At 48.6% G+C, this 19,068-nt stretch overlaps 1 protein-coding gene across 1 annotated transcript in view; it reads left to right on the top strand.

Moving 5' to 3' along the window:
• The first annotated feature begins 342 nt into the window (after positions 1 to 342).
• The window catches only part of gabbr1b (gamma-aminobutyric acid (GABA) B receptor, 1b), a 63,297-nt gene continuing 44,571 nt past the window's right edge, over positions 343 to 19,068 (top strand). Inside the window, exon 1 of the mRNA XM_062558631.1 lies at positions 343 to 407. Coding sequence (XP_062414615.1) covers positions 343 to 407 — 65 coding nt within the window. The remainder of the gene's footprint in view (positions 408 to 19,068) is intronic.

Below are 19,068 nucleotides of genomic sequence, written 5' to 3'. Positions count from 1 at the left end.
CTGCAGAAAAGCGTCGGGGGTTACAAACGCAGAGATCTTAGAAGCCCGCTCGGTGAGGGGCACCTGCCAATAACCTTTCAATAGGTCCAATTTGGTGATGTAGTTTGCACTCCCAAGACTATCCACACAATCGTCCACACGTGGTAAGGGAAAAGCATCAGCCACGGTGACTGAATTGACCTTTCGGAAATCGGTACAAAAACGAAGGGACCCATCAGCCTTTGGCACCAGAATGCACAGCGAGCTCCAGGGGCTACTGCTCGGAACAGCGAACCCATTCTCTAGTAAATATTGCACCTCAGCTTTCATTGCCTCTCTCTTAGTTAATGGACAGCGGTAAGCATGTTGCTTGAAAGGTCCTGCACGGCCAACTTCGATGTCATGCTGGATGACATTATTTTCGGGAGGTACGTCATTGAACAGATTTGGAAACTCTTTATCAGGTTCATTACGTACCGTTGCTGTTCGCGAGATAAATAGGCCAGTTGAGAAGGGAGTGAAGTTAAGACTTCCGAATCTTTGAAACACCCCCCGTTTAAAACTTCCATAGAGACATGCAACCCATCATCCTCAGTGTTGGCAGGTAAAGCATAAGTTACCAATAAGACCTGCTCGGTGGGTACCTTAGCTACCGGATCGTCAGGGGTGGTCGCTTTCGGTTCAACACGACATAAATAGGGTTTCAACATATTTATGTGACATACACGTGTTTTTCGCCTCCGTTCTGGAGTGTACAAGATATAGTTAGTTTCATTCAACTTACCCTTGATCACGTACGGACCCGAAAAACGGGCCGAGAGAGTGGTCCCATGAATGGGGAACAACACGAGAACTTTATCTCCAGGCAGGAAACGACGCACCACCGCTTTTGTATCAAAGCGTTTCTTCATCTTCTTTTGCGACAATGAAAGCGCTTCCTTCGCCGTATTACAAGCGTCTCGCAAACGTTCCCGAGTACGTGAGACCAACTCGAGAACGTTGGTTTTCGTGGACAAACCTCTATTGAGAAACTCTTCCTTTAGCATTTTTAAAGGACCCTGGACATCATGCCCGAACACGAGCTCAGCCGGACTGAACCCGAGAGAGTCCTGTCTTGCCTCACGCACTGCAAATAAAACTAACGGGACCCCATCATCCCATTCCTTTCCAGTCTCGGTGCAATACTTGCGAAGTGCGGATTTTAACGTCTGATGCCACCGTTCTAAAGCTCCTTGCGACTCAGGGTGGTAGGCACTTGCGACGACATGAGCCACTCCAAGAGCCTTTAAGGACGTACGGAAAACGCGAGACATAAAGTTTGAACCCTGATCGGTTTGGACCGTTTTCGGCAACCCAAAAGGTGGTAAAGAATTTTGTTAGTGCCTTAGTTACCGTCTTGGCCGTGATGTTACGTAACGGGATGGCTTCCGGAAAGCGTGTCGCGACGCACATGATTGTTAACAAGTATTGGCACCCGGACTTAGCACGAGGGAGTGGACCGACACAATCAACTAGCACGCGCTCGAATGGTTCGCCGACGGCAGGAATAGGACAGAGGGGAGCCGGCGGCACAACTTGATTAGGCTTCCCATTGACCTGACAGATGTGACAGGTTTTGCAGTATTGTGCGACATCAGTTTTTAAACCTGGCCAAAAGAAATGCTGGAGCACCCGGTTATAGGTCTTAGTGATACCGAGGTGTCCGGACCAAGGATGGTCATGGGCCAGTTCTAAGACCTGTGATCGAAACTTTGAGGGCACCACAATTTGATGCACCACATTCCAATCGTCTTACTGCCCAGGATTTAGCGATCGACTCCAGTGACGCATTAGCACCTTATTGTGCCAGTAAAACTGGTGATTACGCAGCGATATTTTCCCCTTTTCAGCACTCGCCCGACATGGAGTTAAAGATAAATCTTTTCGCTGCGCTTCAGAGTTTCGCGCGAAAAACAAGCAAATTAGTAATGAGATCAAAGCTCCTAGCTGACCCTGGAGTTGTTTTGGACGGCTCTGGAGGATCAGCCAGCACGTCAGTTCCCAGAATCTTGGGAAACACAGAATCGCAGAGTATATTACTTTCCTGAAGGTCATGTTTTGCTTGGGCTCGTGTCACCACGGCGCTAAACACCCCTAGCAGGTTTCTAGCAAGCACATCCGCCTGAGTGTCGTTGTGCGGGACGTCGACCACTTGCACCACCGGCATGACTCTACCCCCAGCTATATCGTTACCCATGATAAAGTCAACGCCTCTCACAGGTAGCGAGGGACGCACTGCCACCTCAAAACATCCAGACGCCAACTCAGACGAAACGTGCACCGGATGCAACGGGACAGTCACAAAACCCATTTCAATACCCTGCACCACCGTGCTGGTATTACACGCGGAATCAACACCAAAATCCAGAACATCTGCTAATATGAAGGACTGAGACCCCCCTGTATCCCGGAGAATTCTTACCGGTTTTCGATCCTCGCCCCTCTCACCTACTGAAACAAAACCGCTGAATATGAATGGCTTGAAACCGCTGTCTGGGGTCGTTGGGGACACTGCAACCACCGGAGACAAAGTTTTCACCAACACCGAGCCTCGCGGTTGAAAAGATGAAGAAACTTGTCGTTCTTGTTTACGTTTCAACGTACGACACTTAGCCATACTATGACCCATTTTGTGACAGTAACTGCATTCTCGATTAGATTTCGGACTGGGAGGACTCCATTTACTTCTCGAGTCAGAAAGATTTTCGTTCTCCTTCACGGCGGAACCCCCAGAATCAGACGGACGCTTATAAAACACCGTTTTGTGCATTAAAGCATACTCTTCAGCTAACACCGCAGCCTGCTGAACAGTGCTGACTTTTTGTTCGTTCAGATACAATGCAGTACGTTCAGGAACACAGTTCTTAAATTCTTCGATCAGCAACAGCTCTCGCAAAGAGTTTTAGTCAGTTACCTTGCACGCCTTGGTCCAGCGATCGAATAAGATGCCTTTTTCCCGAGCGAATTCAACATACGTTTGCGACGTGCCCCTTTTCGAGGTACGGAACCGTTGTCGGTAATGCTCAGGAACAAGTTCGTATGCCCGTAAAATTGCAGCTTTCACGGCATCATACTGTACGCTTTCCTCTAACGAGAGAGATGCACATACCTCCTGCGCCTTACCTGAGAGTTTACATTGCAACATTAGTGCCCAAACCGCGTTTGGCCACCTTAATGCTAACGCCACTCGTTCAAAAGCTTGAAAATACGCTTCCACTTCCTTTTCCCGGAAGGGTGGAACGATCGAGATGTTTTTAGCCACGTCAAAATGTGTTGAAAACGGCGCTACCGAATCACCACCAGTACCAACTGGTTCGTCAACGCCTCCCGACGGTGATGGACCAGGCGACGTAACGGGATCACCTTCGACCAGAGATGTTTTGACAGTAGATTTCTTTGGTACCTCGGGCGCAGCCTGTAACTCCAACTCCTGCAGTCGTACTTTGGTATCAGCATCAATTCGATACATTTCGATCTGACGCTTCAAGTCATCTTGCCTTGCCTGAGCTCGGTCCTGGGTCTGCAGCCGTGCTAAACGTAATTTTAGACGTGCATCTGAGCGACTCCCTGTTGATTCTGTGGAAAGAGAAAGAGGCTCAAATTTAGGCATCGAGTAGGCCAAACCTTCCTCCGCACCAACCCCCACCAAGGGAGTTACTGGACCACCACGCGATACGCGTAAAGGCGAAGTTCCCGCAGCAGCTGGTGCCTCGAACTCGGCCGTTACAGTGGGACTAGACTCCATGGCCGAAAAAACACCTTTATTAACCAAGCCAGCCACTAAACAATATTTTAACTCTGCTTTTCTTAGTGTTCTAGAGAAAGGAATCCCATAATGTTGAGCAATAAGAGACAAATCACTTTTTCGACATGTCCCTAAAACTTCAACATTTGGTTGCTCTATAAATCAGCTTAACTCAAACGTTGCCATTTTTAAACAACAATATGCAGAAATAATCAGGATAATCCAACATTCTCTGGGCCTACTTACCTAACCCATAAAGCTAACTTTTCCTCTCTAGTTTTCAGAGGGTACCGATTAAGAGATCGCTCTCTCCCCCGGAGTACCTCCAAAAATATCATAAAATAAACTAAACTAACTAACTAACTAAAATAAGAAAGGCAAAATAATAAACAGTAAACCGTTGTCAGGACTGGCGCTAAGCACAGCCCCGCTGGCTTACTCTGTCTAACCAGAGAACAGGGATCACCCGAATTAAATTAGATCACTCGAATTCCTTAGTTACTATCCTGACACAGGATCCCGGACGAGCCCCCATTTATGTTACGATGCCCTCGATAAGGTGAAGGCTCGTTCAGCCAAGGGGTCAGCAACATAAAGAAAACGCGATAGGCAGGAAGCGATGCAAAGTTCTTTTATGGTTTTCCAACCTCCAGCCTCTCCGTTTTACACATTAACACAACATAAATAATAGCTTGAACACAAAACACTGGTCTCCTGGTGTTGCGGCCGGGGCCTGGCGCTCTCGCAGGTCTCCTCCTTCCCCCGGCGCTCAGTCGCTCTCCCCTCTATATGCTCAGCCTGAGCCATCACCGCAACCGCTCTCAGGTGCGCAGGGGCAGAGCCTGCACTCAGAAAGGCCAAACCAATTAGTAATCACAAAAGTAGCAAACTCAGAAGGCTATGGCCATAACATATGCATCCACTATATATGATGTGTGCAACAGTTAGCAGATCATCTATTCAGGGACGTTGACCCTAACGGGGTTTCTTCTTCAGGTCCATCGAGGTCGTTTCTCACAATATCAATCTCCTCCATTCTCCTCCAGCCCTACCAATTGGATCCTTTCATGTAACAAAACCATCTTTTATGGCAGGGACATTTTAGCATCTACTGCAGTGGTGATGCATCAAAGACATAAGTGTCTGATACAGGGATCTAGCAGCATCCACAAAGGGTGAAGGGTACTATGCTATACTATAGTAAAAAACAGTGACATGATCAAACCCTTTTCATTGTCCAAAATGTTGACTTAACCAATTATTAATGGGATTGTCTATGCCATGTCTATGAGTGTTCAGCTAATTTAAAGGACATGGCTCTTAGTCTATTTAATGCTCTAGTAAAGGATCCATCTGGGGCAGAGTTATTTACAAGGAGAGTGTCAACGTATTTGACTGTAAAAACGCCTTTATCCCATGTGATGTACGTACAACAGTCTCGTGTTCCATTATTAACTGGTCTGTTTTAGTTAATGCTTTTCCAATGGCAGCTATGTTCCTTACACAAGTGGTGTGCCGTATTTCCATATTATCTAATTTGCCACTATATTACATCAAATCTTTAATTCTTTAATCTGTGTTACACACCCCCTCTTGAAACAGAACAGCATCCACAAACCTGTTCTTTTCATAAACATCCAGGTAAAACAGTTTGTCAGTTAGGACACAGAAAAAACATTTGCCAGGTTAATGCAGGTGAAACATCTCTTATCAGAGCCTATTGCATTAAACATAGTGTTAAACATAGAATTTGGGGCGTCATAGTGTGTTGACACCACAAATTAAAACTCAAATCGTGCACCGTATGATAGTCGGGCTTTCTGGTTCTGGGGACCCGATTAATCAAGATATTCGAGGGGAACCTCGTCTTTTCCAAAACGCCTGCATTCCTTCAATTTATTTCTATCCCTACTGCTTATTATCCAATTTGTCCAAAATGTGTCAATAAATCTACCATGAGTTGTGTTTCCATTGTCAGTGTGTGGTTTCACATGTGTTTCTCTGGTATGAGTTTACTTCAAATGTGTGTGCAATAGTTTAACATTTGTAGTGGGCTCCCAGTCCGTGGCATCAACCCCTGTCTTTAACGATTGACCCCATGTTCTCAGCTTCTCCTCTGCTTTGGATGATCAAGGTGAAGTGAGGAGCCGACGTCTCTCGTAGCGCATCTGCTACGCCTTGTTTCCCCACATAGATCTCACAGACGTTGGATGTCCATTCAAACTCCAGCCGCAATCCACAGGATATCATAGTCCTCCTCAGGAGACAACAAACAGTTAATTGTGCAATGTTCAGTCCGGTGTAACACCTTGAACCACGAGCCCCAACAGTGAACAGTCTCATGTAGATCAGGTTGGTCTTCCTCTCTCTCCCACCAGACGTCTGCCTCTGTCTGTGTCTGCTGGACTTCAGCTTGCAGCAGCTGGCTGTCAGAGTGGGGCGTGGATAGAAAGCAGCCACTCCTCTGATTGGCCCGAAAATCCGGCACAGCATCCCTTGATGGTGGCAGATGGCATGTTCACTGTGGAATGGCACCAGAGTCAAGTATACATCTGTAATGGCTTCCATTGATCGTCAGAGTAACCATGGGTTCTGGAACAGGTTACCATCAGCCATCGGATCTGGGCACCACTATGGCATTTATTATAGTGTGTATGGTGCTTGTGGTGGATGGACATCATGAGGGTATCGAGCTGTGTTGGACTAAGGCCTCTGGCCTTTAGGTGATTAGGAGCATGCCCTGGAACAATTTCAATGTCTAAACTGTCCCTCATTCATCTTACCTCGGCCTCGGTTGCCCCTCCCCACTGTCTTCTTGGTTGGCTGTAGCACCGTACAGTGGGGCCCCCGTGATGTGTTGTAGTCCTGCTTGATGCGAGGCATAAAGTTGGGGACATTGAGCCTGTGGAGGAGGGTATGCATCTGGTTGCTGGTAGACGGCGCATTAGGAAAAGAGAGGGGGATCTGGATAAAGGCTGAATGGGTGCTCACGCTCACCCAGTTCACCTTCTTGGGATATTAAAGTCTGATCCTTGGCCAGAGCTTCGCAACCCAATTATCTTACAATTAGCTCATTTTCTTAATTTTAATTTAATTGTACCATTTATTCATTAGTCCGGCTAACTGTGGCTGATAAGAAACAATGTTGTACATTCATCACAAAGATAGATTTGTTCTTACTCTCCGGTATCTAAAGCCTTGGTATAATTTCTCTCTTTACTTGTTAAAACATCTACTGTTTTGTTGAACACAATTCATCCAATCTGGAAGGGTTAGGGTTAAAGATCTTTAGTTTTAATATTCAAATCGTATCATAACGTATTGGTGTAATTTAATTTAATTCTGGTCATTTAAACTTGAGGATTGCGTTTGGCACAATCAATCCATGCCCAATTTTTCTCTCTTTTTTAGTAATTAGTACAGCTAAACTGTGTACACGCATCTCCATTACTCCTGCTGAGGGATGTATTAATTTAAACATGGTTCAAAAATATCCCCATATGAAGTTAAATCTAATATCCAAATCACCTCAAGACCTCTTAGGCAATATTTCAAATTTTGTGTTTATCCCCAAAACGAATTTCCCTTCTTGCTCTACTACGTTTGTTTAAATGTTTATATTTACTTGTTCTAATCATGCTCCTTATACGTTAAATCCTCAATTTAAGTGTTGCACTTAAAAAGAAAGTAGGTCAGGGCATTCGTGGTTTCCTGTTGAAACACAATCAGCACCTGTTGTGTGTTAACCATCTAAAAGTTGCAATATATTTGATCGATCTGTTTATAAAATCCCCTCTACAATCCAATTGTTTGTGTAACTTTGTAACTTTGGACATTACAGTAGTGATGAGCCAATTCATCTAAACTAAGAAGGAAAAAATATCCTCTTTATGTCCTAATATTTAAGAAAACTACATAAACTTAATCACATTACTGAAGAATATTTATATTTAAGATTCATTTCATTCAACAGTATGTGTGTGTAGTTCAAGAATTTGCTTATGTTACTCCAAGTGAGCAGGCATCTCTTTGTCCAGCCTTAATGGTCCTACCATTGCTCCCACACATCTTCTCACTGCTGTGACGTTGTTACTCCCATAAAACCCTTCAACAGAGATCTATTACGAGTCTTCTAGCTGTTGTTGCTTTAAAGAACACCTGTGCATATCCTCCTTTCTTCCTGCATTGCATGTCTATGACTCTACTGATTTCACTTCCCACATTTACTTCAGTTCTTTCATTGCTGTAAAACTCTTCAACCTCCTCTAACCTTCTTTACACATCACTTTACCCTCTGTCATACTCTCAAACACCTGTGTGTTTCTCTCATAACCTTTCAACTTCAATCTCTTCTTTACTTACTTACTTCCCTATTTTCCTTCCATCTAAATAAACCATCCAATGGCCCCCATCATTACAGTCAACTTGCTCTAACTTTGTAAACTACTATCACTAGTGGATGGACATCTGCAGTTATATCAATCACTAAACCCCACAGTTTTAAACGATGTATCAGAAGGTTAATCCCAAATCACCAGTGAAATAAACAATAGGACTAAATTCAGTTTGCAGTCGACCCATCTGGTCAGGACTCCCCATCCTACACCAGCCATGTCTCCACATTTACTGTTTTTCGGTCAAAAGTAAAACGGAGGCATATCTGTTACTTGTAAACACAACTTAGCTCGTGTCCAGGTTGGGATCCAATATATTCATTAATTCAACACTGATAGAGTACAGATCTCTCATGTTTAGCACAGTCAAATGCAGTGTGTAATACTTGTTACTTGTTGAACCATTACAAGACGACAGTCTGTAACAAAGTTTCCATATTTCATGTCCTGCTACTATCAATATTCCTGGATCAGACATTTGCTTCCATCATCAAGATACTGTATCGAGTGTATCGTGCACTATACACTCAATATCAGCACTCAACAATTTACAGCCCATCTCTGAGTAGGAGAAGACTAAAACTACAAACATTAATACTCAACAGCTGACACTATATACACCAAATTTCTCATCACTTCTTAGGTCTCTAATCATTACATTGATGCAGGTTCTGATCTGGCTGAGTTTCCCTGATAACATCACCCTGTTTCATGCTCGTTCTGTCCGCACCGGGTGATTGATTGCTGCTTTCCTCAGGCTATGACTTCTAAGTTGTGCTCGAGTTAGGACCTCTTTCTGACCATCCCGTCACCTTGTGGTGTGTTTAGATCACTCCAATTGACAGGCTCCGGCTGGGGTCTGTCTTTCTGTCATTCAATACCAAACTTATTTCTCCCAGAAATGTTCTACCACATTTCCACATTTAGTTACAGTTCTTAATAACGTGTTGTTGACCTCATATAGTTAAATCAAAATAGGGATAATAGCTCGAAATCCTAGAAACTCGTTCACATAGAAGTCATTCATGCTTCATTATAACAACTTTTATTCACTCTGAAAAAACAGGATAACCAAACAATTTTGATATCTCCAATTGTTGTTTTGTTTGTAAACCTGTTGTTGGATCTACAATCCCTAACTGCACCGACAGCTTTTTTGTGTGTGCGTGTCTCACCCATGAGGGGTGTTAACATATTAATTTATTTTGATTCGTCAAACTAACTGATTTGTGTGAACCCCAAACGACACAAAATCATTAAACCATTAAAATCAGTTTTTATTTTATATCTTTTTCTTTTGCTACGTCTACTTAATTCACTTCTCGCACTGAACTTTTCTAACTGTCTGTGTAACTGTGTCGGCATAAAATAAAGTTGTGTCAATAATCACACAACTTTATAAGAATGTATTTTCTTTCCACATTATCTCCCTTTAGCTGCTAGCACTGCATGTGCTTGTGTGTGTGCTACTCTTGTCTCATCATGATAAGGGGCTCCGCAGCTGCAGCCTTGTTGGTTGAGAGTCTGTCTCCCCTCCAAAAATTCCTCTTTCCTGCATCTCTACGTCCCACATATTTTCTGTTACATGTTTCCTTTTTTAATTCATTTTTTTTTTCTTTTCATAAATCTTTTATAGATCTTAAATAGACCCAGAGTGCCTACTTTGCATCCATCCCATATCGTTATGGTTTCCTCTGTTTTCTTCACCGTTTCACAGGTTATTTTATTTGTTCACACGTGGCTTTAGAACACAAGAGAAAGGACGCAATGCCCAATACTGTGAACCCAATCAAGAAGCTTCTACTGTATTAGAGGAATACAGCACTCCTTTGTTGAGGCTTATAACGCCTTGTTCACCAGTTCACTTATATTGTTTTATTTCTCTCATGTTTGTATCACCACTATTGACTATGATTTTCCCTTTTACCCTTTAATACATATCCCCACAGATGTGTAATCCATTCAAACACTTTTCACTGTCAGATTCTCAGTCCTTTTCAAGTCCTGATCCACAGCTTGCAGGTTCGGTAAAACACCAGGAGTTTACACCAACCACCCACACATTTCCCAGTATTAAAAATAACAAATCTTTCCCTGTGTCCCTATTTCTTCGTCAAATATTCTAACCTGCCAGTCCACAAATCACACTAATGGGGCTGCAGGACCAGAGGTACCCAAACTTCAACTTGGATTTTCTACTGACTAATGATTAACATAAATTTAAACCCAGCTCTAAACTAAACTGCCAGTCCACGACATACATACGTGGTACTGCAATCACCAGAGGTATCGTTTCAACATGGATTTCTACCGACTGAGAGTCGACCTCAGGTAACTCAAGTGAGCCCCGTCATTCCTTTTTAAACTCTATATATTTACCTAAGTTCCCTACCCTGGGTCCCTACACTTTCACTAAACCGCCAATCCTCCTGCATGCATACGTAGTACTGCGGTTACCAGAGGTACACAGACCCATCTGGATACCGAAAGACTGAGGGTCGACCTCCGATAGCTCAATTGAGCACCATCGTTCCTTTTTAAACCCTTTATTTATTTAACTGAATTCCCTACCCTGGGTCACTACACTTTCTCTAAACCGCCAATCCTACTGCATGCAAACGTAGGGCTGCGATCACCAGAGGTACACAGACTCAATTCTGGATTTCTACTGAGTATATATTTAACTAAATTCCCTACCCTATGGACACTTATTCACTTTCCCTAATGTTGAATTCAATGTGATTATGTGGTTATACTTTACATGTGATCATCAGAAAATTTTGAAATTTAGTTTAAATTTAGTGGCCTTATAGGACAGAGACGTATTCTGCAGTTGACAACAATTATTTTAGATTTGTCCAATCGCAGACATTTTATTCCTTTAGAACAAAAGGGGTCGTCTGCTCACCCATTCTGTAGCGCGCTCGTTTGTTGTCAACGCTGAACCACGCCACCGGCCTTCTGCCTGGTCCGGAAAACAGACGCCCCCTCGATCTTCATCCAGGTCAGCCAATCACGTCGGGACGTCACCAAAATTGTTAGATAATTTAAAAAGAGAAGGAGCGAACGAACGCATCAGAGGCACGTGTTCAAAAATTGGAAGCCTGGATGGGGATGTCTGGAAGAATTCAGCCAAACAACTTCTCTCGTTCTGGTAGATTTATTCGTCAGATTACAGGTCAATTATAAGCGCTGCGTTTGCAAAGGCAGGAGCAATCCTGCCGGCCCGCAGGCCGGAAGAACACACCAACTAACATCAGCAAGAATGTTTTATAACATCATCATCATGTTTTATAACCCGAAAGACAAAGAAAATATTTATATTGGCCCTAAGCTGGCGTAGGGGAGGATCTTCCCCCCCCCACGCATCTAAAGATCCGGTCACATTCAATGTCCAGACCACCTTGCCTAACGTAAACAATGAAAAAAGTGTGGATGTTGGATCGTGTGGTGTGAACCCCCCCTTATCTTACACATCTGCTGGTTGACCCGCTGACCTTGCTTCCTTAGTCAGGACAGAAACCGTTCCCATATATGTAACCCAAGAAGCTTCTGTCTATACGTCTGTTTTCTAGTTCTCAACTCAATCAGTAAGGGCACCCCCATCTTGCCAGACTTTCTCGGCCTTGCTAGGTACATCCTGCTTGGTCTCTGACTTTGAAATCTTCAGCAAAACAGGGCAACAATTTTCTAACTCAGCACTAAGAAAAAAGCTTTTGATTATCAAATGGCCTTTTACCATGACCTACCACGGCCACCCTTCAACACAAAAAAACCCACTTTCTGCTGCCATGAGGAAGTCCTCTTAAAAACCCTAAGCCCCTCCCATCAGGCTAATGGACAACCTCTGGCACATGATTGCAGGCAATCACTATAGCTGCTTGTCGTGTTCTAAACTGTTTGGCGGTGTGTGTGTGTAAATGCAGCCAGTGACGGCCGCTCTGTCACAGACACGTAAGGAAATCATTGAGCACCGAAGACATTTTGTCCGTATTTGTATACGCTCAGTGACACAAACGAAACTACTATCTAACACACGTGAGATGCCGTTTACCCGAAATACAACTCCCATAAGCCACTGCTTCAAAAGTGGAACTACGTCACCGTATTCCGCAATCTTCATTCACAAAACTTCCCGAAGACTTCCCACAAGTCAAAACATAGTGTAAGCGTGAAAATAAACCGCACTCTACACACGAACACAATGATTTATTTTTATTTATTTTGTAGAATGGTTTACCGTTTATAATACGAGAAAACTCCAGCCCCTAGTTCAGAAAACACTAACTAAATCCTACCTGGTCTTCAGAGATGTACCGGGCTCGAGGCGACATTAAACGCTGAGCTCCGCGACCATCAGTACAACCGGAACCGTACCCCCTACAGAGAGCGAATCTCCACCCAGGATAACCTCCAAAAACAAGTAAGGCAAAATAACAAAACAAAACAACAAACATTGCTCCGTTGGAAGGACTGCTTTCACAATCCAGCTGGAAACACTCTAAACTAACCAGAGTTCTCAATTATAAAGGTAACCATTCACAAAAATACACACATAAACAGCCAATACTCACCAACGTTTCCAACCCCCATAGGATCCCAGACGAGCCCCCAATTTATGTTACGGCCAGCGCATTTCGACAGTAATATAAAGAAAACAAGCCCACTGAAATTACTTGCAAGAGTTTATTTAATCTTTAAGAATAACGGTAACTAAACAAACGAAGTCTAGGTTCAAAAGGGGAAAATCATAATCCAAATGGGGAGAGAAAAGGTTGGTATGCGTTAGATAAGGAAACAAAGGTAGGCCAGCAGTCACTCCCCTGGAGGAAGGTCTGTGGAGAGGGGAAAACCAAAGTTCCCAATCAGGGAACTCGAGCTGCGTAATACGCTGTGGGAACGCCCCTGCGTGACCGTGTCATGAAAGCACGTGTGAAAATTAACCAATGGCGAGCTGGTACGTCATAGGTGTGCGACGCCAGGACCAGGAAGCTACAAAGGGCCCCGAAGGGCAGGACCATTCATCTCTGTGCCTTCATCTAGTGCGTGTGAAGTTTTCCACTTAGATAGAAATGGCTGAGCGGTTTGTCCAATGTGTTCCCCCTTGCACCCAATAAGGTAAGTATTACGGCTTATATTATATATTATATTGTGGCAATCTCGCGTCTCCCGTCGAGCTCTCTTCACTGACGACGGCTCGACGAGGCGTGCTCCCCGCGGCTCCACTTCGGCTCGTGCCGAGGCGGAGCCCCGGTTGCTTTCCTGGGGATCACAAATGGATCTCACGGAGGATTCCGGGACGGCTGACGCCTTTTCCCGGCCTTTCACCATGGGATCCAGACGCTCGTTTCCGGAGGCGGAGGCACGCTCAGCGGCTTCCTCCACCCCGGACGAGACGCCGCTCTCACGTTTTTCCGGCTCCGAGGAGCTGGACGTGGTGAGCGTAGAGGCAGCGGAGGCTGACGCCGAGGCGACTCATTCCCCCGCTGCCGCAAAAGAATTGCTGGAGGTCCTCACCCGAGCCGCTGACAGATTACATATCAGCTGGCCGGCGAGTGAGCAGCAGCCATCTGTAGAGAAAGTCCCGGCAAACTGCAGGAGCGGTTCTTACCTTCCCGCAGAGTGCCTCCGCGCCGGTGTCTGCCGTTCTCCCAGATGTCCACACTGAGTTGTCGGCGTCCTGGAGTAGGCCGGTGTCTGCTCGCGTGTACAACCCGCGTACGGCATTGTAATCGTCTTTAGCTGAGGCTAAGCGACACGGCTACGGAAGTATGCCGGCCGCGGAGGGGGCCCTGGCCCTCGTGGCGGGGCAAGCGGCGTGCTGCCTGCATACGATGGCGCTTACCCAGGAATATCAGTGCGTGAGCTGTGGCACACGGCTGACCTCGCGTTAAGAGCCACGAAAGAGACGGCGAAGCCGGACTGGTCTGAGGACCGCCACCGCGGAGAGGACTTTGTCCAATAGGCCCTGACACCGTAAAGGTCCGGGAGTCGGTCCGTTGTCCCCGCCGCCGCTTCGGGGCACGACCGGGTCCAGCGAGCGTACACTGTTACAGGGCGCGGTGTCTGTAGACCCGGGACTTCCCCGAGGGGCCGGAGCCCCTGAGAAACTTTTTGGGCGAGCCCTCCCCAACGTATCTCAATGGGTCCTGCACACAATCAATGTCGGCTACGCCATCCAGTTTAGGTGGCGGCCGCCTCGATTTCGGGGCGTACTACCCACGGTTGTAGACCCCCAGCAGGCTCTGGTGTTGGAACAAGAAGTGCAGACCCTGCTGCGGAAGGGAGCCGTAGAACGAGTTCTCCCCCCAGACAGAGAGTCAGGCTATTAAAGCCGGTACTTCATCGTTCCAAAGAAGGATGGGGGTTTGCGTCCTATTCTGGATCTCCGCCGTTTGAACCGCGCTGTTGCGAAGTTGAGCTTCAAGATGCTCACTCTCAAACAGATCGCGGCACAAATCAGGTCCGAGGACTGGTTTGTCATGGTAGATCTCCAGGACGCTTACTTTCATATTTCCATCCTCCCTCAACACAGGAAGTTCCTGAGGTTCGCTTTTGGGGATAAAGCTTACCATTACAAGGTCCTTCCTTTTGGCCTAGCCCTCTCGCCCCGTACGTTCACAACATGCGTGGATGCAGCTCTGGCGCCATTGCGTCTCCAGGGCATCCGTATTTTGAACTACTTGGATGACTAGTTGATTTTAGCGCCCTCCGAGCGCCTGGCGGCCCAACACCGTGATGTTGTGCTCGCTCATATCAACCGTCTGGGGCTGAGACTCAACACCAGGAAAAGCGTGCTGTCCCCAGCACGTAGGACCACCTTCCTGGGCGTAATTTGGGATTCGACCACGATGCGGGCACACCTGTGTCCCGCTCGGGTAGTTTTGATCCTCTCTGCTGTTCAGCAGGCTAGGCTAGGCCAGCCACTCACTGTGAAACAGTTTCAGAGACTGTTAGGTCTCCTGGCAGCGGCATCCAATGTGATCCCCGCGGCCTGTTACACTTGAGACCGTTGCAGTGGTGGCTCAAGACCAAGGGATTCTCCCAAAGGGGGAACCAGCACCGCCTGATCAAAGTCACTCGGCGCTGCCTGAGGGCCTTGGTCATATGGAGGCATCCTGGGCTTCTAGCCCAAGGGCCCGTTTTAGGGGCGATCTGTCGCCGGGTCATCCTCACGACAGACGCTTCCCTCACGGGCTGGGGTGCGATCATGCAGACACCCTGTCGAGGCAGGGGCCGAGGGCCGGGGACTGGAGACTCCACCCAGAGGCGGTGGAGTTCCTTTGGGGTCACTTCGGCCACGCCGATGTGGACCTATTTGCCTCTGCAGAGACAACTCATTGTCCTCGGTGGTTCTCCCTCACGCACCCCGCCCCTCTCGGCTTGGATGCTGGCCGGGGCCAGCCGTGGATAGCTGGCATTCACTGACAGCCAATCAAATTGCAGCTTTATTTTCACAGAAGACCGTGGTTCAATTCCCGGACGGGGAGAAATCTTAATTTATTTTCATTCATTTGCTTTACAACAGAGTGTACACATGAACTGTTTTGTACTTTTTTGTTTGTTTGAAGAAAAATAAGCCTTGTTATCATTGGCCATTTGTGGATACCTGCCACTCACTGACAGCCAATAAATGTGCATCACTGTTGCCACTGTCTAAGGTGCTGAAACACCTTGTCCAAGGCGCTTTAAAGCTATTGTTATTGTGCTTGTTTCAGCACCTTGCACTGAATTGTTCTCCTGGACTCTGGGGCAAAGAGACACATGAATGATGAAGAGCTTTTTTACAAATAAATTAATGTTTACCTCACTTTGCTGTCTGCTGGTTATCACTATTTTAGTGGAAAGAGTTTGTCCTTTCGCCCTCTCTACACACACCTGGCTGTACTCAGGTGATGTCTCAATATAGTTAACGTACCCCTGACATAATCGTTTGCATCATCATGACAATCATTTTAGCTATTTATCAACATGTAAACAGTATTTCATTATGATCAGCATAATTTGATGGGTGGTACAATGATTAGAATTCACTCACAGGATGTAATGAAGCTAAAGTTCAAAACCAGTGTAATGGCTTCAAAACTCATTGATGACATGTAGACAGCGTGAATTAGATGTATTTATTAAACACAACAGGGACATTCCATGTTGACTACAGAGTATTGTAAGTCCTGTCTCCTTCAGCATGTCCTTCTTCTCTCTGTGTTTATAAAGCAGGAAGTGGAAAGCTGCTCCATCGCTTGTCTCCTTCCTGTCTACAAAGGTCCAGTTAGTGAGGACAGCAGGGGCAGAGACGGACAACGTGGCATCTATAAAAACAGAAGACAGAGTACGATAAGTCCTTCTGACCTACAGAATCATACACTTCTGTGGGTAAACATATAATTTAATGTAATAGGACGTGACCTACAAGTTAGTTACTTCTAGTTAATGCTGAATTGTTGGAAAAACTTAAATAATGTTTTGTCTTTGTTGTCTAAGTAATATTGACTTAGACAACAGAGAGACTAACGTGTCTCTCTCACAGAGACACGTTGTGTTCATGGTCTGCTGATAGTCAAGATGTTTGTGTCAGGGGGGGACGCGGTCGAGGGCAAGGAGGGAGGACTCAAATGCGGAGTTGAAAAATAAAAGACTTTAATTGTCAAAACTCAAAATCAAAATCGCTCCAACCAAAAAAGGGAGGAAGGAGGAGAAAACAAAACAGACAAAAACAGGGACCTGGACTTGAAGACTTGAAAACACGAAACAGACTTGACTTGACTTGACTTACTTGACACATGAACGCTGACATGTAATGACGCCACACCAGACAAGGGACTCACAGGGCTTAAATACACAAGGGAGGTGCAGGTGATTGAACACAGGTGGAAACGATCAGGCACGGCAGACAATCACAAGGGAAGACAGGACAAGGCAGGAAGTGAAGTTACCCAGGAACACCAGAGACATGAAAACTACAAAATAAGACAGAGCAGACCCAAACCGTGACAGAACCCCCCCCTCAAGGACCGAATTCCAGACGGTCCTAAAGGGGGGCAGAACCATGAAAATCAGACAAGGGGCGGGAGGGTGGGGACCCGACAGCTATGGTCCGGCGGCCTGCCAGGGCGGCGGCCGGGCGTGGGGTGCTCTGGGGGTCTGCCGGGTCGGCGGCCGGGCCTCAGGGTCTCGGGGGGTCTGCCGGGTCGGCGACCGGGCCTCAGGGTCTCTGGGGGTCTGCCGGGTCGGCGGCCGGGCCTCAGGGTCTCGGGGGGTCTGCCGGGTCGGCGACCGGGCCTCAGGGTCTCGGGGGGTCTGCCGGGTCGGCGGCCGGGCCTCAGGGTCTCGGGGGGCGCCGAGCTGTGCGGCTCCGGCGTCGTCGAGGCGTGGGGCGCCGAGCTGTGCGGCTCCGGCGTCGTCGAGGCGTGGGGCGCCGAGCTGTGCGGCTCCGGCGTCGTCGAGGCGTGGGGCGCCGAGCTCTGCGGCTCCGGCGTCGTCGTGGCGTGGGGCGCAGAGCTGTGCGGCTCCGGCGTCGTCGTGGCGTGGGGCGCAGAGCTGTGCGGCTCCGGCGTCGTCGTGGCGTGGGGCGCAGAGCTGTGCGGCTCCGGCGTCGTCGTGGCGTGGGGCGCCGAGCTGTGCGGCTCCGGCGTCGTCGTGGCGTGGGGCGCCGAGCTGTGCGGCTCCGGCGTCGTCATGGCCGGGGGCGCCGACCCAACCCCTGACCCCACCCCCCCTTCAAGGACCGACTTCCAGGCGGTCCCAAGAGGGTGGGAGGGAGGGGTCATGGTCGGGGGCCGTGGGGACGGGGCTGGAGGGGTCATGGTCGGGGGCCGTGGGGACGGGGCTGGAGGGGTCATGGTCGGGGGCCGTGGGGACGGGCCTGGAGGGGTCATGGTCGGGGGCCGTGGGGACGGGGCTGGAGGGGTCATGGTCGGGGGCCGTGGGGACGGGCCTGGAGGGGTCATGGTCGGGGGCCGTGGGGACGGGCCTGGAGGGGTCATGGTCGGGGGCCGTGGGGACGGGGCTGGAGACTGGAGTCTTGGGGCCGGAACGGGCGGAGACTGGAGTCTTGGGGCCGGAACGGGCGGAGACTGCAGTCTTGGGGCCGGAACGGGCGGAGACTGCAGTCTTGGGGCCGGAACGGGCGGAGACTGGAGTCTGGGGGCCGGAACGGGCGGAGACTGGAGTCTGGGGGCCGGAACGGGCGGAGGCGAGACTCTGGGGGCCGGAACGGGCGGAGGCGAGACTCTGGGGGCCGGAACGGGCGGAGGCGAGACTCTGGGGGCCGGAACGGGCGGAGGCGAGACTCTGGGGGCCGGAACGGGCGGAGGCGAGACTCTGGGGGCCGGAACGGGTGGGGGTCTTGGGGCTGGGGGCGTGGGTCTTGGAGCTGGGGGAGTGGGTCTTGGAGCTGGGGGCGTGGGTCTTGGAGCTGGGGGCGTGGGTCTTGGAGCTGGGGGCGTGGGTCTTGGAGCTGGGGGCGTGGGTCTTGGAGCTGGGGGCGTGGGTCTTGGAGCTGGGGGCGTGGGTCTTGGGGCCGGTTCGGGCGGAGACGGGCGTGGTTGGCGCCGTCGCTGCCGCCGAATGCGGAGGTCCAGGGCGTGGGGGTCGTACCTGGCCTGGAGGCGGGCGGCCAGCTCCAGCACCTGTTTCCAGCGTGCGCTGAGGACTGGGGGCTGGACGCTGGCCTCCATCGGCGAGGCCCAACCTGGGTCTGGAGAGCGGCGAGGGCGGTGACCGGGGCGCTGCCTGGAGCCTGCTTTCGAGCCAGGGTTGGCGTTGCGCCGGGCAGCCAGCTGCGTGCCGTGTGGGTCCCCAAACGCCAGGCGAGTTCCCAAAAATGGGTTTCTTGGGTCAAACCCTGCTGAGTCCTTAGGAGGTGGCGTCATTCTGTCAGGGGGGGACGCGGTCGAGGGCAAGGAGGGA

This window comes from Pungitius pungitius, chromosome 17 (genome assembly GCF_949316345.1).
Source record: "Pungitius pungitius chromosome 17, fPunPun2.1, whole genome shotgun sequence".
In the NCBI taxonomy this organism is placed as follows: Eukaryota; Metazoa; Chordata; class Actinopteri; order Perciformes; family Gasterosteidae; genus Pungitius; species Pungitius pungitius.
Note: the sequence above shows the minus strand (reverse complement) of the source record. Positions and strands in the feature narration are given on the sequence as shown.